This window comes from Cervus elaphus, chromosome 12 (assembly GCF_910594005.1).
Source record: "Cervus elaphus chromosome 12, mCerEla1.1, whole genome shotgun sequence".
NCBI classification, from domain to species: domain Eukaryota; kingdom Metazoa; phylum Chordata; class Mammalia; order Artiodactyla; family Cervidae; genus Cervus; species Cervus elaphus.
In genome coordinates this window covers 38935472-38961370 of record NC_057826.1, presented here as the reverse complement: position 1 = coordinate 38961370, position 25899 = coordinate 38935472, and the positions used below count along the sequence as shown (strand labels likewise).

Here is a 25899-nt window from a genome sequence, read left to right as displayed (position 1 = left end):
TGTCCCCTTTTCCTCTTGCCTTCAATCTTTCCCAGCATAGGCTAATAAATGCCAGTGATCGTGAAGCAACCCCAGGTCAACTGGCTCCACTGCATAAACTCACAAAAGCAAGACTTGAAATAAATGTTAGAGCTTAGTTGATGTAACCTCTTGTTACTCAGGAAATTGAGGGTTCAGGCTCATGCAGCAAACAGTCTATATCCTGACCTCCATTCCTGTGCATTCCAACCTAAACTATGTTGCATTGTTTAAAAACAACAAAGTAGTTGCAAACCAAAAATAACAACAAAACCCCTTGGGTTAAATATTCTCACTCCATCTTGCTGTAATTTTTGTTTGCATCAGCAACTGGGTTTTAAAACATTTATCTCAGGGTGATGATAGAATTTGTTTGATGTAAGAATGTTAGGGCACAGCCCAAAACATACCATGGTGTTTATTTTCCTTAAAGAAGAAACTTATGTTTATTGATCCAAAGAGGAATGGGAGGTTGATTCAGGGAATTGCACATCACTGATAATTCATAATTCCTATGCAAGTCTGTGAGGCTGCCCCATTGAAACCACCCTTGTAGAACTGGCTTGGCCACAGAGCTGCTGACACATGCGTGCTATGCCCAGAGACTCACTGAAGGTCAAGTTAATCTCAGCAGGATGTGGTCCTTCTCAGGACCTGTCCTCATAGTCACGGTGATAGGCAGCTGTCCCACAACAGGGTCCAGCTCTGGGACACACACTGCATGGATTTTCTTCTCCAAAAATGACAATGTGTTCAGAACTTTTCACAGTGATCACCAGGATTTCTGTTGGGACAACATCTCTATAGAATTTACAAAGATTTTAGATACACACACAAAAATTGTCTGATAAGAATAAGAGCAACATTTTATATAAATTATCTAGGTTTGCTGAAGCAGCATCTTGTATGCAGTTTTCGTCCTTCACCCGTGGTCCTTTCAGTGGTGATTGGCATCATTGCAACAGTTATGAACAGCCAGAAACAGGACTTTCAGGCCTGTTTCTGACCCACGTTGTTGCCTATGCAGCACTCTTCTATTTTAGTCTGTGATGTTTTCTCCAGATAACCATGCTTGTCCATTCTGATTCCGGGGGCTTGCTTTAATCAGGAAGTGTGTAGGGAACAAGTGTCCTCATATTTACACAGTGAACATAGCATCAAAATTACAGAGACTTATATAGCAACAACTTCTTTTCTATGGAAAGAAAATAGCACAATAGGAGTAAGACATTTACCCTCTTGAGGAAGCCCTGAGTTCCTTGAGCCAGCCAATGGAATCACTTGATTTCCATTAATGTGCCAAGCATGGTCTAGGTTCCCTGGCTCAAGGTCTTACAACCTATAGATTTTGGAAAGCTTTTGCAGGACTCTCCTTACTGTGATATCCATGGGAAATTCACAGTGGGCAATAGGGAACACAGTGGAGAAATGAGAGTTTAACTGAATCCTGTTTTTCTGAACAGAAAAAGCTCAGAACAAGGCTTCATGTAGACCTTTAGTAGACAGGGACCAGTTCTGTGCAGAGAGAGTGGTTTATGAAACAAAATTAAAGAATTGCCAAGAAGTTAAGTACAAAACTGATTTTTTTCAAAACTGATTTTTCAGGCAAATGACTACTTTATATATAGAAGCATATGAATTTGAAATTTTTCATTTGAAATTTTAAAATATTTTAAATGTGAAATTGTGTAGGTGTGTACTATAGTAACAAGCACTAAATTTAGGAGAGTATGTGGAAAACAATTTTTTTTTCACAAGCGAATAGATTGTATAGTATTTACAGAACATGCGCTACAATCTGTACTTATTTGTTTTTTTTCAAGATTGTGGGCTGTTTGGTTTTGAACTCTTACAAAGATTATTTATTTATTAAATGTGACATTTTTTACTTTGTTGTTGTGTTAGGGTACATGGTGTCAACCATCTTTGGACTGTTCACACTATTTTGTGAGTTGCCAGAGGACCCCAGTCTTAAATGCAATCTAGGGAGTGATTGATCAGGTTTTCATATGCTGCTTCTGCGCTGCTCCTTTATAAGCGGTCCCCAAGCAGCTCGCCCTGGAGAATTTCAATGTATCTTTTCCCATTGTCTCTCTGGGTCTCTCCCTTCCTCTCTGTGTCTCTCTGTAACACCCTCTGTATCTTTCTCTTCTTTTGCTTCTTCTCGGCTCTTTAATTTCCTTCATAAAAATGTCAGAGTTAATTTGAGAGACTCCCTACTTTTGGTCCAAAGAGTTGACAGGGATAGAATTTAATGATCTAAACTCTGGATTTGAAGATCTTGATGCAAACAGAAAGGAACTCCCAGGCTACTAGGAGAGACACAATGTACAGGCAACCTGGGCTGAAGGAAGCGACTTTCTCTCACTCATTCAGCACATACTTACTGAGTATCAAGTCTATTCCAAGGGTAAAGCCATGAATGAAAGGAAGTCTTACCTCTATGGAGCATACATTCTGGCTGGATAAGACAAGTATATAAAGCACCAACAATTAACAGAATATCTGATAGTGATGAGTATTATGAAGGGGATAAAAAGTACCATTAGGGCTTGAGAGGAAGGGGCTGTTTCAAGTAGGTAAGGCTGCTTATGAGCTTCCCCGGTGTCACTAGTGGTAAAGAATCTGCCTGCCAATGCAGGAGATGTAAGACAGGCAGGTTTAATCCCTAGGTTGAGAAGATTCCCTAGAGTAGGAAATGACACCCAATTCTAGTATTCTAGCCTAGAAAATTCCATGGACAGAGAAGCCTGGTGGCCTACAGTCAATGGGGCCCCAAAGAGTTGGACACGACTGAGTGAGCCAAGGCTTCCTGTAAGAAGGTAAGACTTGAACTGAGACCTTACAAGCTGTGCAGCTTTAGATAAATTAACTTAACCTTCCTGAATCTCTCAAGGATAAAATTAAAGTACTCAGCTCTTAGTTTATTGTAAGGACAGAGGAGAGGAAATATATATATATATAAGTGGTTCAATAGATAGCAGCTGTTATTGTCATTGACAAAATCTGCATCAATTAGGGCCCGAGCAAGAAATTAACAATACACTCAAATTAGGATTATTGGAGTTGAGTTTAATAGAAAAAGAGTTCATAAAATTCTTTTGTAGGGAAATGAGTGTAATATCTGGCATCTAATAATAACAGATAAAAGTTCTCATCTCTTGACCCAAGAGAGAGAACAGAGTGCAGTTACTGGCACTTGGAGGCAGAGAGAGACACATGGGGCAGGCAACCACGCTGAGCTCAAACCCTGTTTCCTGGCTTTGAGACATTTGAGGGTGTATCATGCCCTTGTGGCTCAGCTGGTAAAGAATCCGCCTGCAATGTGGGAGACCTGGGTTCAATCCCTGGCTTGGGAAGATCCCCTGGAGAAGGGAAAGGCTACCCACTCCAGTATTCTGGCCTAGAGAATTCCATGGACTGTATAATCCATGGGATTGCAAGGAGTTGGACAGGACTGAACAACTTTCACTTCACTACGTGCAGGGCTGGGTTAGGCACTGTCCGGGATTACAAAGATGTGCCAGATATAGAACCTGGCATCAACAGGCTTCCGGTCAAAAGTGGGAAATGACCTGTACACACGCAGTTTGGTGGCAGCATAGACAGCAAGAAGGGCCATAAAGGAGGTTCAGAGAATGACTAAGGGGTCCTCGCGTCGGATTACTTCCAGTCAGCAGATCAGGGGAAATTCCATGGAGGAGGTGGCTCTGTCTGCCCTGGACCTTAAAGGAAGCCCAAGTTTCACGCACACACTGGTGATGTGCTGGGAGAACCCTGCGTGTGCAGAAACTAGGAAGTTTAGCTCAGCTGGAGTCTCTGGCACATGAAAGGGATGTAGATTGTGTCATGTCTGTGAATCTGTCCTCCTGCTGTTCTTTCTTCTTTCAAGCTGTGCTTTCCCTTCCCTCTCTCACCGACTTTCTCGTTTTGCTCTTGTCCTCCTCTATAAGAGAAGGATTTGGGTGGAAGGGTAAATAGGAGTGAACAGGGGCTCTGTGAGGTAACCGAAAGGGACGCTCAGCCTGGATTTCCCAGCCTCTCACAGCCTGTTCCAGAGATTACATGACAGGGTGGGAACTGATGGGGAAGAACACTGAAACATGTCCATTACCATATGTAAAACAGATGGACCAGTGAGAATTCAGAGCATTAAGCAGGGCACCCAAAGCTGATGCTCTGGGACAACCTAGAGGGATAGGGTGGGGAGGAGTTGGGAGCGGGATTCAGGATGGGGGGATACATGTATACCTGTGGCTGATTCATATCGATGTATGGCGAAAACCACCACAGTATTGTAAAGTAATTATCCTCCAATTAAAATAAATTAATTGATTTTAAATAAAAGAAACAAAATAACCCCAGAGCAAAGGCTGTTTACTTTATCCCTTAAACCCCTTTCTCCTGCTTCTCTCCTCATCTTCCAAGAACCAAAAGCAGAAAACACGGGAAACAGAAGGGAGACAGGTTTTAGAGAACGTTAGCATGGCCTTTGTCCTGCAGTCTGCCACTACCAGTTTCTGTGAAAACCTGTTTCATTTCATACCCTCACCATAGGCATCCCCAGCCTTGTACTTGACTCAGTCCTTCTCACAGGCTGCAGGGCAGCGGTACTCTCCAATATGTGTACGATTCCTCAGACTGGAGGCTCTTCTGCACCGGAATGCACTGCTTAGGGAAAGATGGATAAACTGTTCTGGACCTTTATGTGTTGGTTTTCTGTTTCTTCATTCACCATGGAAGCCCACTTAAAGTGGGAAATTTAAGCTCAGAGCATCCCCACTGGTTTCTTCAGGTGCTTTCATACTGCTCAGCGGTGGACACTCACTAAACGTCCATTGAACAGATGAATGTTTGCAAAAAGGAACTGAGGTTGGAGAGCTATCATAATTATCACACTGTGTGCACTCTAATTGCCATTTAAAATTTTATTTCTGGCCCCAAGTAAGCCTTGAATCCACTGACAGGTTGTGGGGGAGAGAGGACAATACTTTGTTCATATTTGAATCTCTGGCAACTGGAAGACTATATATGGTCCATAATGATGCTCAGTGAATTCTTTTTTGACTAAATGAATAACTAAATTACTGAATGAACAATACTGGCTTCTAGGACTTCCCTGACAGTCCAGAGGTAAAGACTCAGTGCTTCCACTGTAGGCGCCACAGATTTGATTGCTGGTCAGGGAAGTTCCCCAGGCCGAGTGGTGTGGCCAAAAAGGAAAAGAGATGGAAAAAAAAATGTCTAAACAATAGTGGCATGTAAGCATGACTTAGGGAAATGATTGGAGATAATGAAGACCCATTACTGAAGACATATTGGGAAGGGCCTTGTATACAACAATAAGCAAGTTGGGCTTTATTACTTATTCTTTTTGTTAAGGTAATGACTGAAGCTTTTTGAGCAATCAGGGAGTAATTTAGCGATCAAAGTTGTTTTAGAAGGATCATACAAATGGTCACATAGAAGACCTGTGCAAAAACTAAGCTTTTGTTGCTTTCAAAAAGTGAGTCCCACTCTTGGGACTCTGCCTTGAAATGAGCTAGAATAGCCTCTTTGAGAGAGACAGGGAGAGAGTGAGATCCTGTTACAACAGAGGTTCGCTCATCTCAGACATCCCGGCTGAGGTCCAAGGTATGTGAAGCCATCAGAGACCAGCCAGCATCACAACCAGCCCCACCAGCTGATGGACTCAGATGCATGAGAAAGCCCAGCCAACATCGTGTGGAGCAGAGGCAAGAAGTCCTGATTGATTCCTCCCGGAGTTGCCAACCTATACAGTTATGGAACATAATCATTGCTGTCAGTCATTAAATGTGAGATGTTGTGGCAGGCAGAATTTTAAAGACGGTCCCCCCAAGATTTTCATTCTCTTCTTATTCAATCACATATAGTATATAGGTACTGTTGCGAAGGGATTTTGCAAATATAAAGAAAAACCCAAGCCAGGGACTTCCCTGGTGGTCCAGTGGTTAGGAATCTGCCTGCCTGCATAAGGGACACGAGTTTGATCCCTGGTCTGGGAGGATCCCCCATGCCGAGGAACAGCTAAGCCCATGTGCCACAGTGAATGAAGCCTGCATACCTAGAGCCTGTGCTTCACAAGAGAAGCCACTATAATGAGAAGCCCACTCACAGCAACGAAGAGTAGGCCCTGCACACTACAACTAGAGAAAGCCTGCACACAGCAATGAAGATCCAGGGCAGCCAAAAGCAATAAATGAATAAAATGTAAATTAAAAAAAGAGAGATTGTATCTTAAAAATTAAAAAGCCCCAAGTCAGTTGACCCTGTGGTAGGAACCTGATGCAATCATTTGGAGTGCTGAAGTGAGCACTTTAAATGCAGTGAGTTTTCTCTGGTTTTTCTTAAAGATAGAGGCCACATAAAAGGGAATGTCTGTGGCTCCAGCTGACAGCCGGCATGGGAGCTGGCTCTCTGTTGTACAACCAAAAGTGAATTCTGCCAACAGCCTGAAAAAGTAGAAAGTAGGTTCTTTTCCAGAGGCTCCAGGTAAGAGCCTAACTCAGCAAAGACCCTACTTACAGTCTTGTAAGACCCTGAGCAGAGAACCCAGTCCAGCGTGCCCACAACACTAGCCTACAGCATCACATGCTAATAAGCTTTTGCGTGTATGCTCAGTCATGTCTGACTCTTTACAATTCTGTGGATTGTAACCTGCCATGCTCCTCTGTCCATGGGTTTTTCAGATGAGAATACTGGAACAGGTTGCCTTTTCCTCCTCTAGGACATCTTCCCAACCCAGGGGTTGAATGCACATTTCCTGTGTCTCTTGCATTGACAGGCAAATTCTTTTACCACTGAGCCACCTGGGAGGCCATAATAAGCATCTCGTTTGTGCTACAAGTTTATTTTAGATGACTAATATACATAGTAACATTTTCATGACACACAAGAAGCATATACCATAGAGCAGGAAATTTTAATTCTGGCTGAACATCAGAACCTTGTGGAGCACACTCCAAATATATGCATGCCTGGGTCCACCCCAGAGATGCTGAAACTTAATTGATTTAATTGTTCTGGGATGTGGCCCAGGTATTGGTATTTTTTAAAAGCTCCCCAGGTAATTCTAATATGCAGCCAGAATTGAAAACCACTAATATAAAACAAATTATGTACGGGCAAAGAGATGGATGAGAGAGATGTCCATCCCATCACCCCTCCCTTGTGAGACAGTTGCCTTGAGCATGTTGGTGACTCTATCAGGTAGGGTGTTTCAACTGGAAGAAACAACATCCCATCAACAATCGGGCAACAAGAACATTAGTCTCTCCTTTACTGGGAAATCCAGATATGAGGGGTTTCATAGCTGGTGAGTTCAGTGGCTCTTGAATAACTGTCTTTGCTCTGCCATCTTCAGCACGTGGCCTTTTCTCTCAGTTACTTCATGGTACCAAGGTGGTAGCTCCTGATTTGTACACCACATATCACTTGCCGCCATCCAAAGGAAGCGAATTCTCCTCAAGTATTCCCTTCTAGCAGGGAAAGAAAACTTCCCCAAAGACTTCCCAGACTTTTGCTCAATTCTGTTGGCAAGAAGTGGGTTACATTTCCAGGTACTCACTGTCCAAGAGACTGGAAAAGAAGTACCCAGCATGTTCAGCCTCTGTAGTGGGGAGTGGACTCTCCTAGCAAAATCTCAGTAGGGGAAGGTGTGTAGAAGGTTACTGGGTAGATGACCAATCACCTTGATTCTTTCATGTGCCTCCTTATGCTCATCTAAAGATACATATTCATGTATTTGTATATACAGGTACATGCATAAATAGAATTACATCACAGATGGTCTTTACTGTGGTCATTCTCCCGCTCACATTCTACTATTGTTATTATAATAGTTTTAACTATTTTATTTCAGCCTAATATCAAATGTTGACACCTGATGTTTATACTTTAGTAATTCCCTCAATGCCTAATATAAATCATCAAAGAATGCGTATACTTATGTGTGGGAAGGGGGTTGTCATTCTTTACACACCAAAAGAGGATTGTATTATGGCAACTCTGTAAGGTATATACAGAGATATTTTTCTTATTGATCTCTAAATATTGCCTGTTACTTCCCAAATTTTCTCAGTTTTCCTTCCATTCTCTCCTTCAACTTCTATCAAAGAGTCCAATTAAAACTGAGTACAGTGACCTTCCTGGCCATCCAGTGGCTAAGGTTCCATGCTTCCAACACAAGAAGTGACCATTAGACCCCTGATCAGGGAACTAAGATCCCACACACACTGTGGCGTGGTCAAATAAATAAGAAAAATAATTGTTGACTACTTTAAAAAAACATGAGTATAGATCTTTTAGCCTGCCTCATGCTTTGTTGTCTGGGGTGTCAGGGCAACACAGTTATGAAGTAAAGTCTTTTCTTACTGATCCTCTTTCAACTAGTTGCTTGTGCTTAGAAAAGTTGTCTGGGTCTCCTGATACTCCCTTTAAGTGTTAAGGTCCTTTAGTCTCTTTCTACTTTCCCAATGAAAGCCAGTAATTAATCTTGTCCCTTCTAAGCTGCTGGAAGATGCATTTTCTCCCAGGAGATGCTATTTTGAATTTCTAAAGATGCCATATTTCCTCATGACTTTTGCTACCCAAATGGCAGAAGTTCCCTGTTGCAGGCGAGAGAGAAATCCATTCTTTCCAGACTCCCTTCCTTCTTTTCCCATGTCTCTTCCAACATGAAAGGGAGTTTCTTCACAAAGCTCTAAAATACAACCATTTTGCTGTGGAGTTTTGTCCTATTTTGTTATGTCATTGTTTGTTTTTAGGAGTGATGGCCTCTTCTGTTATCTTTTAATCAGATGTGAACAAAACCAAACAGTTGTCAAACAAATTTATATATATGTATATAATAAACCTGAATCCATTCTGTATTTCTTCTAAACAATTCCCTAAATATAATGATGTCTGAGTAAAAGAGAGAAGAAAAAAAGCAAAACATCTGATCCCTGGAAAAGGCATAAAACCATTTAAAAAAGATTGCAACAGAATTGACTCCTAGACACCTTCAATTTCTTGCACTGGACAATAACTTTGTCAGACTAGCACCTGATCAGATTCTAATAAATGTGAATAAGGCCTAGAGCAGCCGGAATCTCAAAAAGTTTTAACCAATGTATTTTTAGTGTGCCCAGGCCACCCATTTTAGGTACTGGAGATTTAGAAATTAAAATGATTCATTTGAGGTGATTTCATATGTAAAGATGGAAAAAGTATTCTTCCTCTACAGATAGTTCTTCATTCCCTGGCAGTAGGTGACCAACCTAAAACTAAAAGACCCAAGTCCAGTTATGTGATTTATTTAAATTTTTTCAACAATGGGAGTAATTTTCTCTTCAGCGGTTTCTTTCCCCCTTGTGCATTTTAGGCTTATTTTCAGAGAACAAGAACTTCATACTGAATTGGCTTGGTTACTGACACACTCGATATAAATTACCAATGAAAAAACATGATACATACAGCTTAAATGCTGATAAAGAGGTTGACTTCTATTTTAGCTGGCTACATTGGTTAAAATTACCCCCAAAACTTTTTAAAATCCCTTTAAGGTGGTCGATGCTTTAATAGAGAGGAGAGGCAAAGTCAGTTTCTTCAAACGGAGAACTTGTTAAGTTGAGAAAATTCACTTTTAAAAAGGGAGGGGTTCGGTGGGAGGGGTGAGGGGGGAATCACAGGGAATTTTGGTAAGGGGTATAGCTTTCCTGACAGCCCTAATTGGCATGCTGTCTCAGAGGAGAGGGTTTTGCTCTACTAATTATTTTGTATTTTCACAAGTTGTCATCACGGTAACAATCTCATTGTCCTCAGAGCTACCTGTTCTCTGTTCATGTGCTTCCTAGCTTTCTGTTGTTCTGGGACCCAGGGAGGAGAAGACAATAGGCTTTTCCAGGTTTGGGTGTCCATGCCCTTGGAGAAGACGGAGGCTGAGGCAGCTTCTCCTTTCTGAGGTGCTGCTCTGGACTCTCAGCATCTGCTCCTGCCCTGGCTCAGCCGCGGCCTGGGCCTCTCTACCTTGGCCCCCAGTGTTCCTTTGGAAGCCTCTGTTCTGCCTTTTGGGATTTTCACAATTTTCATATTCCATCATGTCATTCTTAGAATCTCCAGCTAAAATTGAAATACACTGTTTAGACACCCTAGAAGTCAAAGCATACCGAGGTCAATCATCATAGTGACATCTCCCTCTCAGCTAAATCAAACCATGGAGTTCGTTTTCAGCAGTGGACAGAAGTTCTTTTCATGGACTTTTTTCATGGACAGTTCTTTTCAGCAGTGGACAGAAGTCACCTTTTCTTGAGACCAGATAACTAATCAAAATCAGGGGCTGTCTCCCAGATTTTTTTTTTTTTCTTTTTAAAGCGAAATTGTATGTGTGCATACGTGCCCAGTCACATATTCATGTCTCAGTCTTTGCAACCCTATGGACTGTAGCCTGCCAGGCTCCTCTGTCCATGGAATATTCCCAGGCAAGAATACTGGAGTGGGTTGCCATTTCCTTTTCTAGGGGATCTTCCCCTCCCAGGGATCTAAACTGCATCTCCTAAATTGGCTGGCAGATGGATTCTTTGCCACTGAACCATAGGAAAGCCTAAAGCAAATTTAGCAAAATATATGTTTGAATGAAGTACACTTCAAAATATATTAGTTTTAATGATAACAACCAGTTTTTAGTATTTTGTGCATTTCTTTCCAGACTCCCTTCTATATTTAAAATAATTTGAATCCCATTGCTTTCTTCAGTTAAATATTTTACTATTTTCATTAAATAAATGTATGATAAATAGTTATATAAATTAATCCAATATCAAGAGTTCAACAGTTTCTACCTTTCTTGAGATGTGTTGCATAGGTAATTGGAAATAATAGATTAGTAAGTCCTGGTATTCAGATGGGCTTATTCAGGGGACAGCCTTCACTTGGGCAGTCTGACCAGGCTGTCATCAAGTCAGGTTGAATTTTAAGGTTCGATTTAAACTTCATGAGTTGCCGCAGGTTTGTAACTGACCAGCAAATATCCAGGTTGTCCAGATCAGTGAATGGTTCTGTCTCTCAACCTGAAATGTCCTTGAATTTTGGAACCTATTTCAAACTCCAAACATCTGCTAGCGCCTGAGGTTTTCAAGTCTGCAAAAGTACCCCAAAGATTCTGTTTCTTTTTTTACACTTTCTAAAACTCTCCCAATCCTTTGGTATGCTCCATTCAGAATGTTAAAGAATCCTCTAATCCCCTAGATGGGGAACCTGATTTGAAAATGTGAAGTGGTATATACCTTTCTGCTATGCTTACTATCATTAACATTTGCAAATGTCTGGCCAGACCCTGCCACCTGAATTAGAATAAAACCCCCAAGACAGTCCTCAAATTTGATGCTTTGACAGACATTTTCTAGGGGCTTATTGCAGACCTCACAGAAGGCTAGGTAGCTCATATCATCAGAAAACATTCTCCTTTAAGATGAAGTCTGACTTCTCTAGCTCCCCAAAACATAGGGAAAAGTGAAAAAATTATAACTGTGTTTAACTCCCAATCTACAACCCCAGCTCAATGTAAAAGAAATTCCAAAATAAGAAATAAAGTGAATTCTCTCCAAAGACTCTCTGACAATCCACAGATGTAGGTCTGGCATGATGCCCAGAAACTTAGATGGGTACAATTTGGTCACATCAGGTTAATTTCTTTTAATGTCTCTAAATACATCCTCTCTGGTTGCTTTCAGCCTACAGTACTGCATCAACTCAATTCAGGGATTTTTTTTTTTTTCAAAGCAATTGATTTGACATGTTTATTATGATGGCCAAGCATGTGACTGATTGACTAAATGTTTCACTTTTCATTCCATGTTTGGCACATACCCCCGGACACTGTAATTATTCTACCCTTTTTGTCTCTCCTAATTATATGTGAAATGCAGAGAGAGGCCACCCTTTCTGATAGAAAACTGATATTCTCTTTCAGCCCTTTCATGGAGTGTGCTGCTTTGCACACAGGGCCTGAGTGTGAAAATACGTGAGTTAGCCCTGATTTGTAAATTGGCTGTCATCTATGTTTCCATAGTTGTCACAGCCCCGCTGATCTCAATTTCTGTACCTTGAAAATGGGAAGGACAAATCTTATCCTTTTCCAACATAAAGCATTACTGTTGTTGTTTTAGTTGCTAAATCATGTCAGACTCATTTGCGACCCCATGGACTGTAGCCTGTCAGGCTTCTCTGTCCGTGGGATTTCCCAGAAAAGAATACTAGAGTGGGTTGCCATTTCCTTCTCCAGGAGATCTTTCCAACTCAAGGGTCAAACCCATGTCTCCTGCTTTGCAGGTGGATTCTTTACCACTGAGCCACCCTAATGGACAGCACATATACAGTATCTCCATCAGTAGAGAAAGTTCTGCTGGACTGGGCTGTCTGACACTGACAAATCTTCCCTCTCACACCTTCTCTAACTGGCCTTAAGTCAGTCTTTACAGGAACATCAGGTGAATCCATCTCACACAAATGAATAGCAGTCCAAAGTAACAGTGCATATGTAACAAATGATCTTATCACTCTTTTCTTCCCCCACACCCAGCACTAGAAGCGAAAACAAGCCACAGTACATGGGGTAGAGAGATTTATCAATCAACAATCAATACCTAATTTTAAAAAGAATTATATCATGGGACAGAGTCTAGAAATATTCTATTTTCTTTAATATGTGAGTCCCTGTAGCTCCATGGTCTGGATATCCAGGATTTGAGTGCCCTCCCCCATCCTCTCATCCCCTGATTCCTCTGTGAATTAAAGATTGGTTTTCTTATCTGCCCAGTTTCTCCTTGTTTATGGTTTCACATCTATTTGATAAAGAATGCAATGTTAGCAGATATTTAAGTGTTTTGCATGTTATATATGCAAAAAAGGTAAGCATCAAATATAAACACAAGCTGATTGACTTAAGATGCATTGTTTTCATGCCTTATTTTATTGCCAATCTCATATATCTCACATCTAACATGGAATAGGCCTCTCACAGTCATAAAAGGCCTACAAACCAAGTTATTGAAAGACTAATATTTAAGCACAGCATTCATAAAATAGCTAATGGTATTATAGAGTTGACAGATACCATAGAACTGTCAGAGAAATGGATGTTGAACCATCTTCTTTCAAAAATAAGAAAACAAATCAAGAGAGGGAACCATCCTATACTGTTGGTGGGAATATAAATTGGGACAGCCACTGAGGAGAACAGTGGAGGTTCCCTAAAAAACTAAAAGTTGAGCTACTATAATATTTTGCAGTCCCACTTCTGGGTGTATATCCAGAGGAAAAAAATGGCCCAGAAAGATAAATGCACTTCACTGCTCATTGTGGCACACTTTACAATGGCCAAGATATGGAAGCAACCTAAATGCCTATTGATAAAGGAATGGACAAAGAAGATGTGGTATATATATACAATGAAATAGTACTCAGTCATTAAAAAGAGTGAGATAATGCCATTTGCAGCAAGATAGATGGAGATTGTCATACTGAGTGAAGCAAGTCAGACAGAGAAAGAGAAATATTGCATGATATCTCTTATATGTAGAATCTAAAAAAAATGATACAAATGAATTTATTTACAAAGTAGAAACAGACTCACAGACTTATAGAATGAATTTATGGTTGCCAATGGGGAAGGGTGGAGGAAGGGATAGGTAGGGAGTTTGGGATGGACATGTATTCATTGTTAATATTTAAAATAAGATAACCAACAAGGCTTACTGTGTAGCACAGGGAACTCTGCTCAGTATTATGTAACAATCTAAATGGGAAGATAATTTGAATAAGAATAGATCCAGGTATATGTGTAACTGAATCACTTTGCTATACACCTGAAACTAACATAACATTGTTAATCAACTATACTCTAACAAAAAACAAAAAGTTAAAGAAAAGAGAGGCATAGTGCTGCAGTGACTTGATGAATAGTGGAGTCAGGATTTGAATCCAGCTCCCAGACCTGGACCCTGAGCTATTTTGGACACCTCGTTCTTTGAAGGAGAAGAGCTGGGCGGGCAGGAAAAGAGACAGCTTCTCTCAGCAGGGAGGCGAGTCCTCCTGGAACCTGGCCAGCACCTAGGTGATCCTTGCATGTGAGACAACATTTCTTCTTAGCTTGAATCAGCATTTCATTTGTCGTATTTCCCAGAGTAACTTAAATGCCAACCAATGGGATTTCTGGCAACACCACCACTCTGGTACGTCTTGGTTAATTAATTTATGTTTCTTTACAAAGCCTTCCTTATGAAAAGCTCTAAGTTCTCTAACCCCATTTCTTTCAAATGGCATCTAAGCATTTACCTTGAGGATTCATAGATATGATTTAAGGGGTCTGTAAATCTCCTGGGGAAAAAAAATGAAATTCAGCTCTCAGTCCATACCATTCTTTAAGTTATCAAAGATGTCCACGATTGAAAAAGGCTAAAATCTGCCATAAAGGGAAAAGAGAAAGATGCACTTTTTAGAAAAAAAGATCGCTGTACCCAGGAAAACTGGTATGATGGCCAGGCAGTATAATAAACACCAACTTAATAGAGATAGACAATGGATATGAAAGAGAATACAATGCTCAAAAAGCCAAGGAGAAACAAGGCTGAAGATACATTTCCCTTATTGTCTCTTCTTTCATTCGTTTTTTTAAATCCAATGACAGCAGCTACTAACTCATGCATGCTAAGAGAATCAAATGGAATCATGATTTTACCTCCCATTTCAATACTTGACCATATATCTTACTACAGTCTTATTCAATTGAAATGATGGAACTGAGAAACATCTTATACAAAACAGCAAGAAATATTCATAGGAACCTGATTTACCAGTTATAATTTTAGACTAAAATGATATTACAAATTTCATGTGAGAATACAAATCACAAATTTTAAAAATGCCTGTTGAATTCTTTGACATAAATCACAGCTATATCCTCTTTGACCAACCTCCTAGAGCAATGTAAATAAACAGAAATAAACAAGTGGGACCTAATTAAACTTAAAAGCTTTTGCATGGCATAAGAAACTATAAACAAGATGAAAAATCAACCCTCAGAATGAGAGAAAACAATTGCAAATGAAACAACTGACAAAGGATTAACCTCCAAAATATACAAGCAGCTCATGCAGCTCAATACCAGAAAAACAAACAATGCAATCAAAAAGTAGGCAGAAGACCTAAACAGACATTTCTCCGAAGAAGACATACGGGATGGCCAGAAAACACATGAAAAGATGCTCAACATTGCTCATTATTAGAGAAATGCAAATCAAAACTACAATGAGATATCACCTCACACTAGTCAGAATGGCCATCATCAAAAAATCTACAAACATAAACGTTGGAGAGGGTGTCGAGAAAAAGGAACCCTCTTGCACTGTTGGTGGGAATGTAAACTGATATAGCCACTACGGAGAACAGGATGGAGACAGACTCCTTAAAAAACTAGGAATAAAACTATCATATGACCCAGCAATCCCACTACTGTTCTTATACCCTGAGAAAGCCATAACTGGAAAACACATGTACCCCAATGTTCATTGCAGCAATATTTGCAATAGCTAGGACATGGGAGAAACCGAGATGAATGAATAAAGAAGATCGAAGTTTGGTACATATATACTATGGAATATTACTTAGCCATAAAAAGGAATGCACTTGAGTCAGTTCTAGTGAGGTGGATGAACCTAGAGCCTGTTATACAAAGTGAAGTTAAGAGAAAAACAAGTAACATATTGACACATACATATGGAAGCTAGAAAAATGGTACTGATGAACCTATCTACAGGGCAGGAATAGAGATGCAGACACAGAGAACAGATTTTGGACACTGCAGGGGAAGGAGAGGGTGGGAAAAACTAAGAGAGTAGCACTGGAACATTTACATCATCATATGTAAAACAGATAGCTTATGGGAAGTTGCTGGGTAATAAAACAGGGAGCTCAACGAGGTTCTCTGTGGCAAGTTCTGGAGGGGGGTGGGGGGAGGTTTGAGAGGGAGAGGATATATGTATACTTATGCTGATTCACATTGTTGTATGGCAGAAGCCAACACAATATTGTAAAGCAATTGTCCTCTGATTAAAAATAAATTTTCTAAAAATGTTGAAAAAAAAGCCTGTTGAACTAGCAACACATGGACAAGTTGAGCCACTGGGATGTTGGCCTGAAGAATCTGACTGTTAAATAACACAGTTCACTTGGTTTTCTGTAGTGTACATTTTTCAGGGGCTCTGATGATCAGCATTGGCCTCCAAGAAGAGCAATGTGTTATAACCATGACTTGGTGGCAAGTATTCTAGGTAAGAATATTTTGGTATATTTTAAAAGAAGCTCTCACTGGTGTTGACTGACTTAAGGACATTTAAAAATATGACACCTTATAAACCTCTTCCACATCTAGAGGCAGAATATAATGATTTGTATATTTTATTTTGACTTTACATGCGGTGTTAAAAACCAAAAGTACATATTATTTACACATCCACAATACAAGTTTACAAGATATCTATACATGTTAAAGTACTCTATAAAACAGTATAGAGCCACTTCACTTTAGGGTTACTTTTTATGCCGTACCATTAAAAAAGATACAATCTGTGTTTACCTTTGCACAAATGAATAAAGCATTTAAAAATTAAATTAACAGGATAGAGACTAGATTTTATGTTAGAAATCTCAACATAAATACTGATAGAACTCACATTACAAACTACAAGGCAGCACAATGTTACAAAATGTTATCCGGGTTCACATACAGTTACTGTTCCATTTTCCGCACGCCGGGATTAATATTGGCAGGGTGAATTCAAACAGGTTTGTCGGCGGTGGACTGAGTAGTGTTTATCGTTGGTTGGTTTAATTTATTATCAATCTGTAATATTTTAGTTTCAAAGCTGACGTGTTGCAAAAACAGAAGTTTTAGCTTTTGAGCTTCCAGAGACCTCAGGGAATCATGTTCTTTATAAAACAATATTCTCAAAGAAAAAGAATAACTGCATCCGTATTCTACATTCTGTATAAAAATGCTCTGGTCTTTTGCAACCCATCCTCCCCCAAGTAATAGATATTATCGCAGGAAATCAGTTGAACTTATTTGTCTGACTAAGTCAGGAGCATTCCTCTGCCTTGATACTTTCTAGATGAGGTTCAATAAACCGTGGTGTGCAGCATATTAACTGAAACAGTCGTCAGGGTTGCACATCATCAACTGTAAGTGGCTTCTGCAAAACTACGAATAAATGACTCTATATGGTTTCTGCAGGTGTCACATTACCCGGGAAACCTCATTTGACTTCACATTATCACTGATTCATCCTTACTGAAAGCAGGAGTGGAATGTTTATCATGGCAAAGGATGTAATGCGGCTATCTGGATGGATTGTTTTACAGTTAATTGTTCTAGGCTGTTGTTACGATTTTTTTGAAAAGTCTTTTCAGGTGCTGGTTGAAAAACATGTACAACTGGCACTCAGTAAATGATGTGCTATACTGAAAACACTTGACATATTTGAGTACTTCTATCATTTTCATGAATAAGGCACAAAATGCACAGATTCAGGTAAACCCACATGTAATATTTACAGTATACTGTCGTTACCTGCATGACTTAGGAGAAAATTCTCACATCACACAACATAGACAACATGATTGCACCACTGTTAGGTTTTCATAGACTGTTTCTGTTAAGCCAATTAAGACCCTCTCACATTCCCTTCTTTTGTCTTCTGTTTTGTGTGTGTTGTGTGTTGTTTTTCCCCCCCCCCCCCCCCTTTTGGGGTTAGAGGGGAGTTAAAACAAGAGGAATTTTACCACAGGGGAGAAACCAAACACAATAAAAATAAAACCTTGTTAGTGTGTCCAAGGTTAATATAGTCATTGGGGCTTGGATTCACAGTGGACTGGTGAATTTTACTACTGAAACTGGTGGATAAATCAAGGATACCGCTTAACATCTCTATCTCCTTAAGCTGGCAAGACTGTAATAGAAGTTTCAGTGAATAGCAGCACAAAATTACTTAGTACTCTTACATTCTGGCATTGGGTAACATGGAAGTCGAGTTAATCATTTTGACTGTCAAAATCAGCCTTGGTTTTCTTTCTCAAAGCTGAACCCAATGGACTGCTGTGGGAAGAAATTATTGTCTCTTGTTCAGTCATGCGCGATGTAAACAACTCCATAACACAAAAAGATGCAATGGGCACCTAAACAAATGCTAGTGTGGACAGAACACACACACACTCACACACACTCACACACACACACACACACACACATGCACACGCAACACAGTTCCTTGGTGGCATGGAAAAAAATGCCACACATGAAAAAGATGCTACAGTTTGGGTCAAAGACTGAATTTTTAGCAAATTGTTTGGTAATCTACAAGTTCGTTTCTTTGAGACATTACCATTGTTTTTTTTTTTTTTGACATTTGTGCAAGAGGCAAGGTGAATGCATACATATTAAAATGTTCACATTTAATGGGAAGACCACACAAAATGGCAGTCTAAGTTGAACCCATTTTCAAGTATTTGCTCACAGACAGATTCTTCTGAGCACTGTATCAGCTCTTTATACTGGTTACAGGTAGCCCCTCAGAGCCACATCTCTTTAGCTTCAAACAAAAGAAATGGAATGACCAGCACCTTCCTTTGTTTTCAGGCAAGTACACAGAAGCCTTGCTGCAGTAGCTACATATGGCAAGTTCTGATGTTGCCAAAGTTAGGAAGAGTTTCTTTGGCCACTTGGTTCTCTTGAAATACAAGCGAGTCTCTTAAGGTACCCTTACCATATCATCCTCTCAACAACATAGACAGGATAAAGCCACACAAGGAAGGGCAGACTTGAGGCCTAGTAAGTGTATTTGTTCAGTGGTCTGACAGAGGTGGTTTGAGGAACAAATGAAGGCTTTGGTGGCACGTCAGGTTTTAAGGACGGTGTCCTCTTTAGTCCCGTCCGGGGAAGGGTGCCATTACTGGTGTAGCTGCTCTGTCTGGAGAGGGAAGGCTGTAGGTGAACACTCACTGGTGCTCCCTGAATATAGTCCACCTTTGCCCCTGCAGGGGTGGGCATGTACCCCCCACGGTTCATACTAGGCTGTCTAGATAACAAAACACCATTTGGTGAACTTAAGTTTTTAGGCATAGCCGATATAGAGTGCCTCTGGGAGGAATTTTTATGATAACCCCTCTGTCTTTCCAAAGAAGTCATTGGAACTCCAGGAGTGGTGGGAACATCCACTCTCTTGGTTGGGCTATTTCTGGGAAGAGTTGAGGGAGGAGAGTAGAGAGATGCTTCGCGATTAGGGACCTTGGGCGGGACCTCAGACATAGGTCCCACGGGGTCCAGCATTAGGGTCTGGTGGGCCATCTGGATGTCTCCCATGATGGCTTTGGGGTTACTATTTGGGTCATTTAGATGCTTCAGGAGATCATTGAGGGTATTTCTGGAATCCACAGAACGCCGGTGATCTCTTTTACTGGATGACTTTGTAAGAGGGTGGTCAATGTTTTGAAGCTTCTTTTCAGCTTTGTGAGCATTGGAGTTTGAGAAAGAAGTGTTGTAGTCATGGGTAGCATTAGGAAGAACAATGGCACTGGGGATATGCCCATGACTTAGTGGGGAATGTGGTGGAGGACTAGAAGGAAAGAACTGAGGGGTTTCTTTCCTCGAAGCTCCATGGCCATGGGCCTTTTCTGAGTGGCTCTTCATGGCCTGCAGGGTCTTCTGGTGAAGCACGGGTGTAGACTCAGGTGTGGGGAGAGCAGCCAGCTCTGGAGGTTGGCCTCGATGGTCCATGACCATGGATTTTGTATCTCCATTGGGTGGCAGCTCTTTCCGACTGGTTAGCAGGTTACTATATAATTTGGGAGAATCAATATTCTGTTGATATTCCTTGACTGGGCTGTCAAAGAGACCATTCAGCTTGGCAAAACTTCCACTGGAGTCTGTGCATGACTGGGCAGATTCTGCATCTTTATGGATCTTTCTGTTTTTCCGAACAAACATGTCACGGTAACAGTAGACTGCCACACCTGCAATGAATGCACCCAAGACAAAAGCTGCAAAGACACAGGTGATGAGGACATTCATGTGGACCATCTGGTTGGACTCTCCAGACTGGACTTCCCATCGTACACCTGCAACAGACACACAGGAAAAGAGTCTGAGTGAGGAGCTTCTTTAAAACAGTATTAGCCAGCAAATGGCTTGCCTTGAATCAACACTACCTTCACATGGTCCATATGCTTATCTTGGAGAGTGAGGTGGACTCCCAAATCACATATTTTTTTCTTTAATCACAACAGGGTCCCTAGAGACACTTACAACTGCTACAAATAAAGGATAACTCTTCCATTGATCTGTATTATGTATTAGTCTTTTTTCCTTCCAATCCCTCTTAAATAGTTGTTATATAACATACAAAATTTTAAGCATTTCTATCTAAAAATTAGGGCTAGAAATTACATATTTTCTAACTGGCCCATTTAAAATTCATAAAATGTTTTTCTTTCTCATGATTTTCTCTTAATTCATAAATCAGGATTAAAGGGCAGCTACTGGGATTAGGGAAATGTATGAATCTGTATATATACACATTTTGCTAAAATAATTATGCTAATACAATTATGCTCTTCTTAATTAGCATGAAACTACATAATTTGTTCACAAACTAAAGGCATCTGCTTAGTCATTGTTAGCTACAAATACAACCTTTCCTGTTTGCTTTTTTTTCATTCCATCTTGGAGTGAAGCACTCTTGAATTGTCTGCTATGAAAAAAATCCAGACAGTCTAAGGAAGTATACTATGTATTAGAGTTAAATGATATTATCCAATTGTTTTGAGATATTTTAGGAAATATTTAAATTAGACTGGAAGAAGAAGAGTGAATTAGTTTGTAATTATTTTTTTTTAATGCAACCACAGACATCTAGATATGTTAGTTTAAGAGGTATCCAAGTCTGTTACATGCTACAAACACAGCTATCCCAGAATAAGGTAAGTCAGAGTGAATTGAAGATTCTGTTGCTCTAGGTTAGTACTAAGGCCTTCAAACATTAGTTGTTTTTAATCAATGTTGAGGGCAATGGAATTCAGTGGTAATGTAAAAGACAAAGAAAAGTAGAAACGGAATCATGAAAGAAAATAAAAGAGGAAGAATGATTATAAAATTGTTTACAATGAAAACATAAAAATCCAAAATCAACAGACGTAAATCATAAATGACAATGCACTGCCATAAAAACTGGTTGGAAACCTGATACCACAGTTTAGTAAGCACTAAAGAATAGATTTTTTTCCCCCCTAGAGTCTTAGATCTAATAAGGTAATTCAACAGGCAGCTATTTGATAAACTGCTTCTATTATGGGCCGAAAATGATCGTTCCGGACAAGGGCTCTGTTATGTTTTATTGCTTGTGGTATTCAAACAACTTGGTGCCTGGCATATATCAATACTTCTCAGATCACATTATAAACAGGAGCTAAACAAAAGACTGGGAAAGGATCCTAAAAAAAACAGCCAGTATCAGGATATTTGCAATTAATGAGTTTTGTTTTGGGATGTTGCCCGGGTGTCCCTCGGCATTTTCTGATATCCAGCAGGGTCCAGCTTCTTCAGACAGAAGCCAACATGGATTAGGTTGTCTGAGTGGCTGTTTCACCAACCCTTTCAGCTTTCCACCTCTGTCGCTGTTAAGGAATGCACTCCACGTAACCACAGAAAACCGGAGTGACCGCGGCCAGTGGAGGCGGTGATAATAGCAGAGGTGGCTCCGTCTGGGTTCACCTCCATCCACTCCTCAGAGATATTAGGAATCAGGTTTCCACTCAGTGAGAGATGAGTTCCCTGGTGAGGCCTTACCCTTTGGGATACCTGAAAAAGGATCAGTAAAATCAGAAGTGTTTGGGTCATCTTGAACTACAAATTTCCGGGAGCTGGTCAGTTTAGGTCTCCAGGTATCAATCACTTTAGGTGTAATTTCTGGGATACTTGCCATTGTGGTAACAGAAGATGAAGATACCTCCATGTCTGTGGTGGCAAACAGATTTTTATTAACGTGGGTAGTGTCAGCCCATTGTTTCTGATTGGGCTGTTGTACTGTCAAGTAAAGTTTAAGCAAATTTTATGAGAAAGCCTGTTCGAGGATTTCATCAAAACACATCTAAGGAGATTACACCAAATCCCTTTCTTTCAAGGGAAAAATAAAAACTAAAAATTAATCATAAAGACACATTAAGCAGATTTCAAACTTGAAGACACTCAAAATACTCCTACTGAAACCTCTGGGGTGATTAATGACACTCATGGAAAAGGTAATATGAATCCCAAAGATTGTGATTTCCTCATCTTTCTGTGGGACGGCATCATTTCATTTCTTTTTTGCACATTTTTAAAAAATAATTTTTATTGATGGTTGGAAGCTGTATATCTTTCACTGGGGAACCTAGAGTGTAACTTCATCAGAAAACACCTGGTTGGTTCTGCATAAACACTCAATTTTGGACTTGACAAACAGGCTGTCCTGCTTTCGGACAGACCTCCGCCCCATCTGTGATTACTGACTGCACTGAAGGCCTACTGTCCATGGGGAAGCACTGAAGCTTTCCAGAATGCCCAGGGAGTTTTTTTTTTTTTTCCAAAGAGTAAGAAGCAACTCATGCGCAAGAAATGGCATTTATGAGTTGATTAAGGATGTTCTGATACATAGGATCTACCATCCTTTTCTCCCCTCTGAGGAATGAAACTGCTAGTGAATTTTAGAACCAGCGATAGGATCGGGAGTAACTTAACTCTTAGAGTGTCTATTACTGAGTTCTGCCAAGGAGATTTTCCATCAAAATGGAAGCATATGATTTTAAGTGAAAACTCCGGAGACCCAAATTCAGACTGGTGCAACGGTCACAGATAAAGACTCCAGAACAGATGAAGACAAGGCGGGGCGGGGAGGCACAGGGAACCCAGTGAACATCTTAATACATCAGAAACCAGCTTCATTCGATGGGAACCTTTTTCACACCACTGAGATCACAACATTCAAAGGTTCCAGGGATTACCACAAACCATTCCAAAAAAGATCTCTAAAATTTATAAATACACATTTTGGGGAAATGTGTATTTGTATACTAGGTCTTAGGAAAGGTGAGGAGAGAAGGGGGAAATAATGAAGTTCTGCCATCCATTAAAAATAGATGGCCGCAGGGAACATTCACGATGCACGGGGGTGAGAGAAGAAAGCTCAGGTGGACGGGCGTGCAGCTGAAATGCAGCCTATGTTAATCCATTGGATTTTCTTAAAGGATGTGCCTTGGTCAATGATGGACTGTTAACATGCTACACAAGGTGAAGTGCTGAGTAAGAAAAAGTCTTTGGGACCATCAGGGGGTTAATGAGTCAAAGCACAAAAATGAGGGGCTGCCAAACTGCGCAAAAGGAGGGGAGAAGGGGCTGAAAATGCTTAACTGAAGGAAAGAAAAGGTTTGTTAATTCAAAAAAATGAAAAAAAACTAACCAGATGTTGGACCGCCAAATATTTTGTAATCTGGTGTAGTTGAAGTAGGCAAAATTTCTAAAAGAATTAAAGGAACAAGTAATCAGTACGAAGTAACCAAAAGAAAGCAAAAATTTACGAATTCCAGTTAACTCAAAAAGTCAAAAGAAAGGACTATAAATTAAAAAATGAACCTACTGGTTAGACTACCTTTCTCTAGATTTCCTATAGAATTGTAAATGGTGAAGGAAAAAAAAAAAGTAAGATTCTTCTCTAACTTATCCCCATGATCAAACAGCTCAGCTTTTGCGAAGTTCAAGTTAAATGCTAGGTGGCATGTGTCCTCAGTCATTATAAAAGGCTGATTGTAAAATAATGTTCACGTGCAAATGTGGTCCAAAAGAAGCGCCAGGAGGGAAAGGAAGATTCGGTCTTACCGTGGCAGTCCCCTAGATGGGCCGTGTTGCCATATTCTGTGTCCTGTTCAAATCCTCCAGCGCTGTGGTTATGGAAAGCAAAGAAGTCTTCAGTTAACAGCCTTCATAGGAACACAAGTGACAACCAGAGCAGAACCAAGAACACAGACAGATTAGTAAGAATGAGCAGAGAGAGAAAAATGGACATTTCAACATAGCTTGCTAAGATGAATATTTGTATTCAACATTTGGTAACTAGAGTGTTTAAGAGAGCAAAAGAGAATTGTTTTCTTTCTCACCATCCATCCCTTTCCCTTAAGTATTATACTGTCTACAATCTCCTTTCCCTGTCATAGCTCCAGATTTTCTTTGTTTTAACTTCTCCCATACAACAACAAGAAAAAAACAGAAAAAAGCAAAGAAAGAAAGAAAAGAAAAAATCAAAGTAGTGTTACTGGAATTTTTCTAAAATTCCTGGTTTTAGAGTCCCTGGAGAAGACAGAAGCACATCTGGAGAAGATCTCTGTTAATGTGACAAAGTGTACTTACAGCATCGCTGGGCTCACTCGACCACAGGCCCCTTGGCTTAACCAGCCACAGTATGGGTCTCGAGATGCAATACAAGACCTGTATGCAACCAGACAGAGGTAACCTGAATTTTCTCATTATCAAAGGTCATGATCCTGAAAAACCCAGGGTAAGGAAAGAAACATCAGCTTACTTTTTACATGATCCATAACGCTCACAGCGACTGAGGGGAATGCGGATAACGCAGCTAGAGAACGCCACATATAAAGCATGATGGTCTTTATCCAACTGTAATGAGATGACCTTTCTGTCCTCTTCATTTTCAGCATTGCACCTATATTGTGGGAGACATTTTCAAGACAGATGTTTAGTAAGTCAAGAGCTACAGGAACTATACGAGGCAAGTGAGGTTTGGTTTTTGCAACTGCTGAGAGCTGGGGAGGTGTTAAGGAATACTCTCAGTAGCAAACTAGGCAAGTACGCAGTTTAGGATGTAATAATTATGTGATTCATCTTCTACTGCTTTGCATGGTTAGTTAAATTTCAGGCTGGACAAAGGGTTTTTTAAAGATTGGCTTCCTGTTCTGATGATGGAAGGGAACTGCATTTGTGAAGAGCAAGTTAGGCTACAGGGAAGAAAAGGGATAATGTTCTAATGCATTTTAATCTTCCTGTGCTAGATATTTCTAGATCTCTTCTTAGTCTTCTTTGCTCCATTACTCTCATCTATCTCACTTGTTTTAATGGTTCACGTAATTTTTTATATCAGCGGTTGCAAGAATTATGGGGTATGTGTGTGTGTGTCTATGTGCAACCAGCTGTAGCATAGTTCCAGATGCAGCATCCTAAAATAGATCCATAAGGTAAGAGGGGTGGGGAAAATATTCTCATCTTCCATAGGTGACAAACAAGGGCTGAATTATTTTTAAATGTATCACTGTCCACCCTCCAAACCCTAAGAGACTCAGGAAAACACCAAATCCAGGTTTTTACTTCAGTGAGAAAAACAAACAAACCACAATACTAATAAGCCAAACCACTACTAATTTGAGGCTTCCCTGGTGGTTCAATCAGTAAAGAATCCACCTGCAATGCAGGAGACCTAGTTTCCATCCCTGGGCTGCAAAGATCCTCTGAGAAGGAAATGGCAACCCACTCCAGTACTCTTGTCTGGGAAATTCCATGGACAGAGGAGCCTGGTGGGCTACAGTCAATAGGGTCACAAGAGTGGGACATGATTTAGCGACTGCTGCTGCTAAGTCGCTTCAGTCATCTCTGACTGTGCGACCCCATAGACGGCAGCCCACCAGGCTCCCCTGTCCCTGGGATTCTCCAGGCAAAAACACTGGAGTGGGTTGCCATTTCCTTCTCCAATGCATGAAAGTGAAAAGTGACAGTGAAGTTGCTCAGTCATC

General features: G+C 40.4%; 1 protein-coding gene across 13 annotated transcripts in view; it reads right to left on the bottom strand.

Annotated features, from left to right (window-relative positions):
• Nucleotides 1–17809: 17809 nt before the first annotated feature.
• The window catches only part of SEMA6D (semaphorin 6D), a 56683-nt gene continuing 48593 nt past the window's right edge, over nucleotides 17810–25899 (bottom strand). For 3 of the 13 annotated variants that reach the window (XM_043919068.1, XM_043919069.1, XM_043919070.1), the window contains 6 exons: nucleotides 24678–24818; nucleotides 24506–24583; nucleotides 23978–24078; nucleotides 23562–23618; nucleotides 21914–22081; nucleotides 17810–20187 (listed from right to left, as the gene is read on the bottom strand). In XM_043919068.1, coding sequence (XP_043775003.1) covers nucleotides 18899–20187; nucleotides 21914–22081; nucleotides 23562–23618; nucleotides 23978–24078; nucleotides 24506–24583; nucleotides 24678–24818 — 1834 coding nt within the window. In that variant the 3' untranslated portion in view covers nucleotides 17810–18898. The remainder of the gene's footprint in view (nucleotides 20188–21913; nucleotides 22082–23561; nucleotides 23619–23977; nucleotides 24079–24505; nucleotides 24584–24677; nucleotides 24819–25899) is intronic. The other 10 variants (XM_043919072.1, XM_043919073.1, XM_043919074.1 and 7 more) reach the window with 8 other exon arrangements.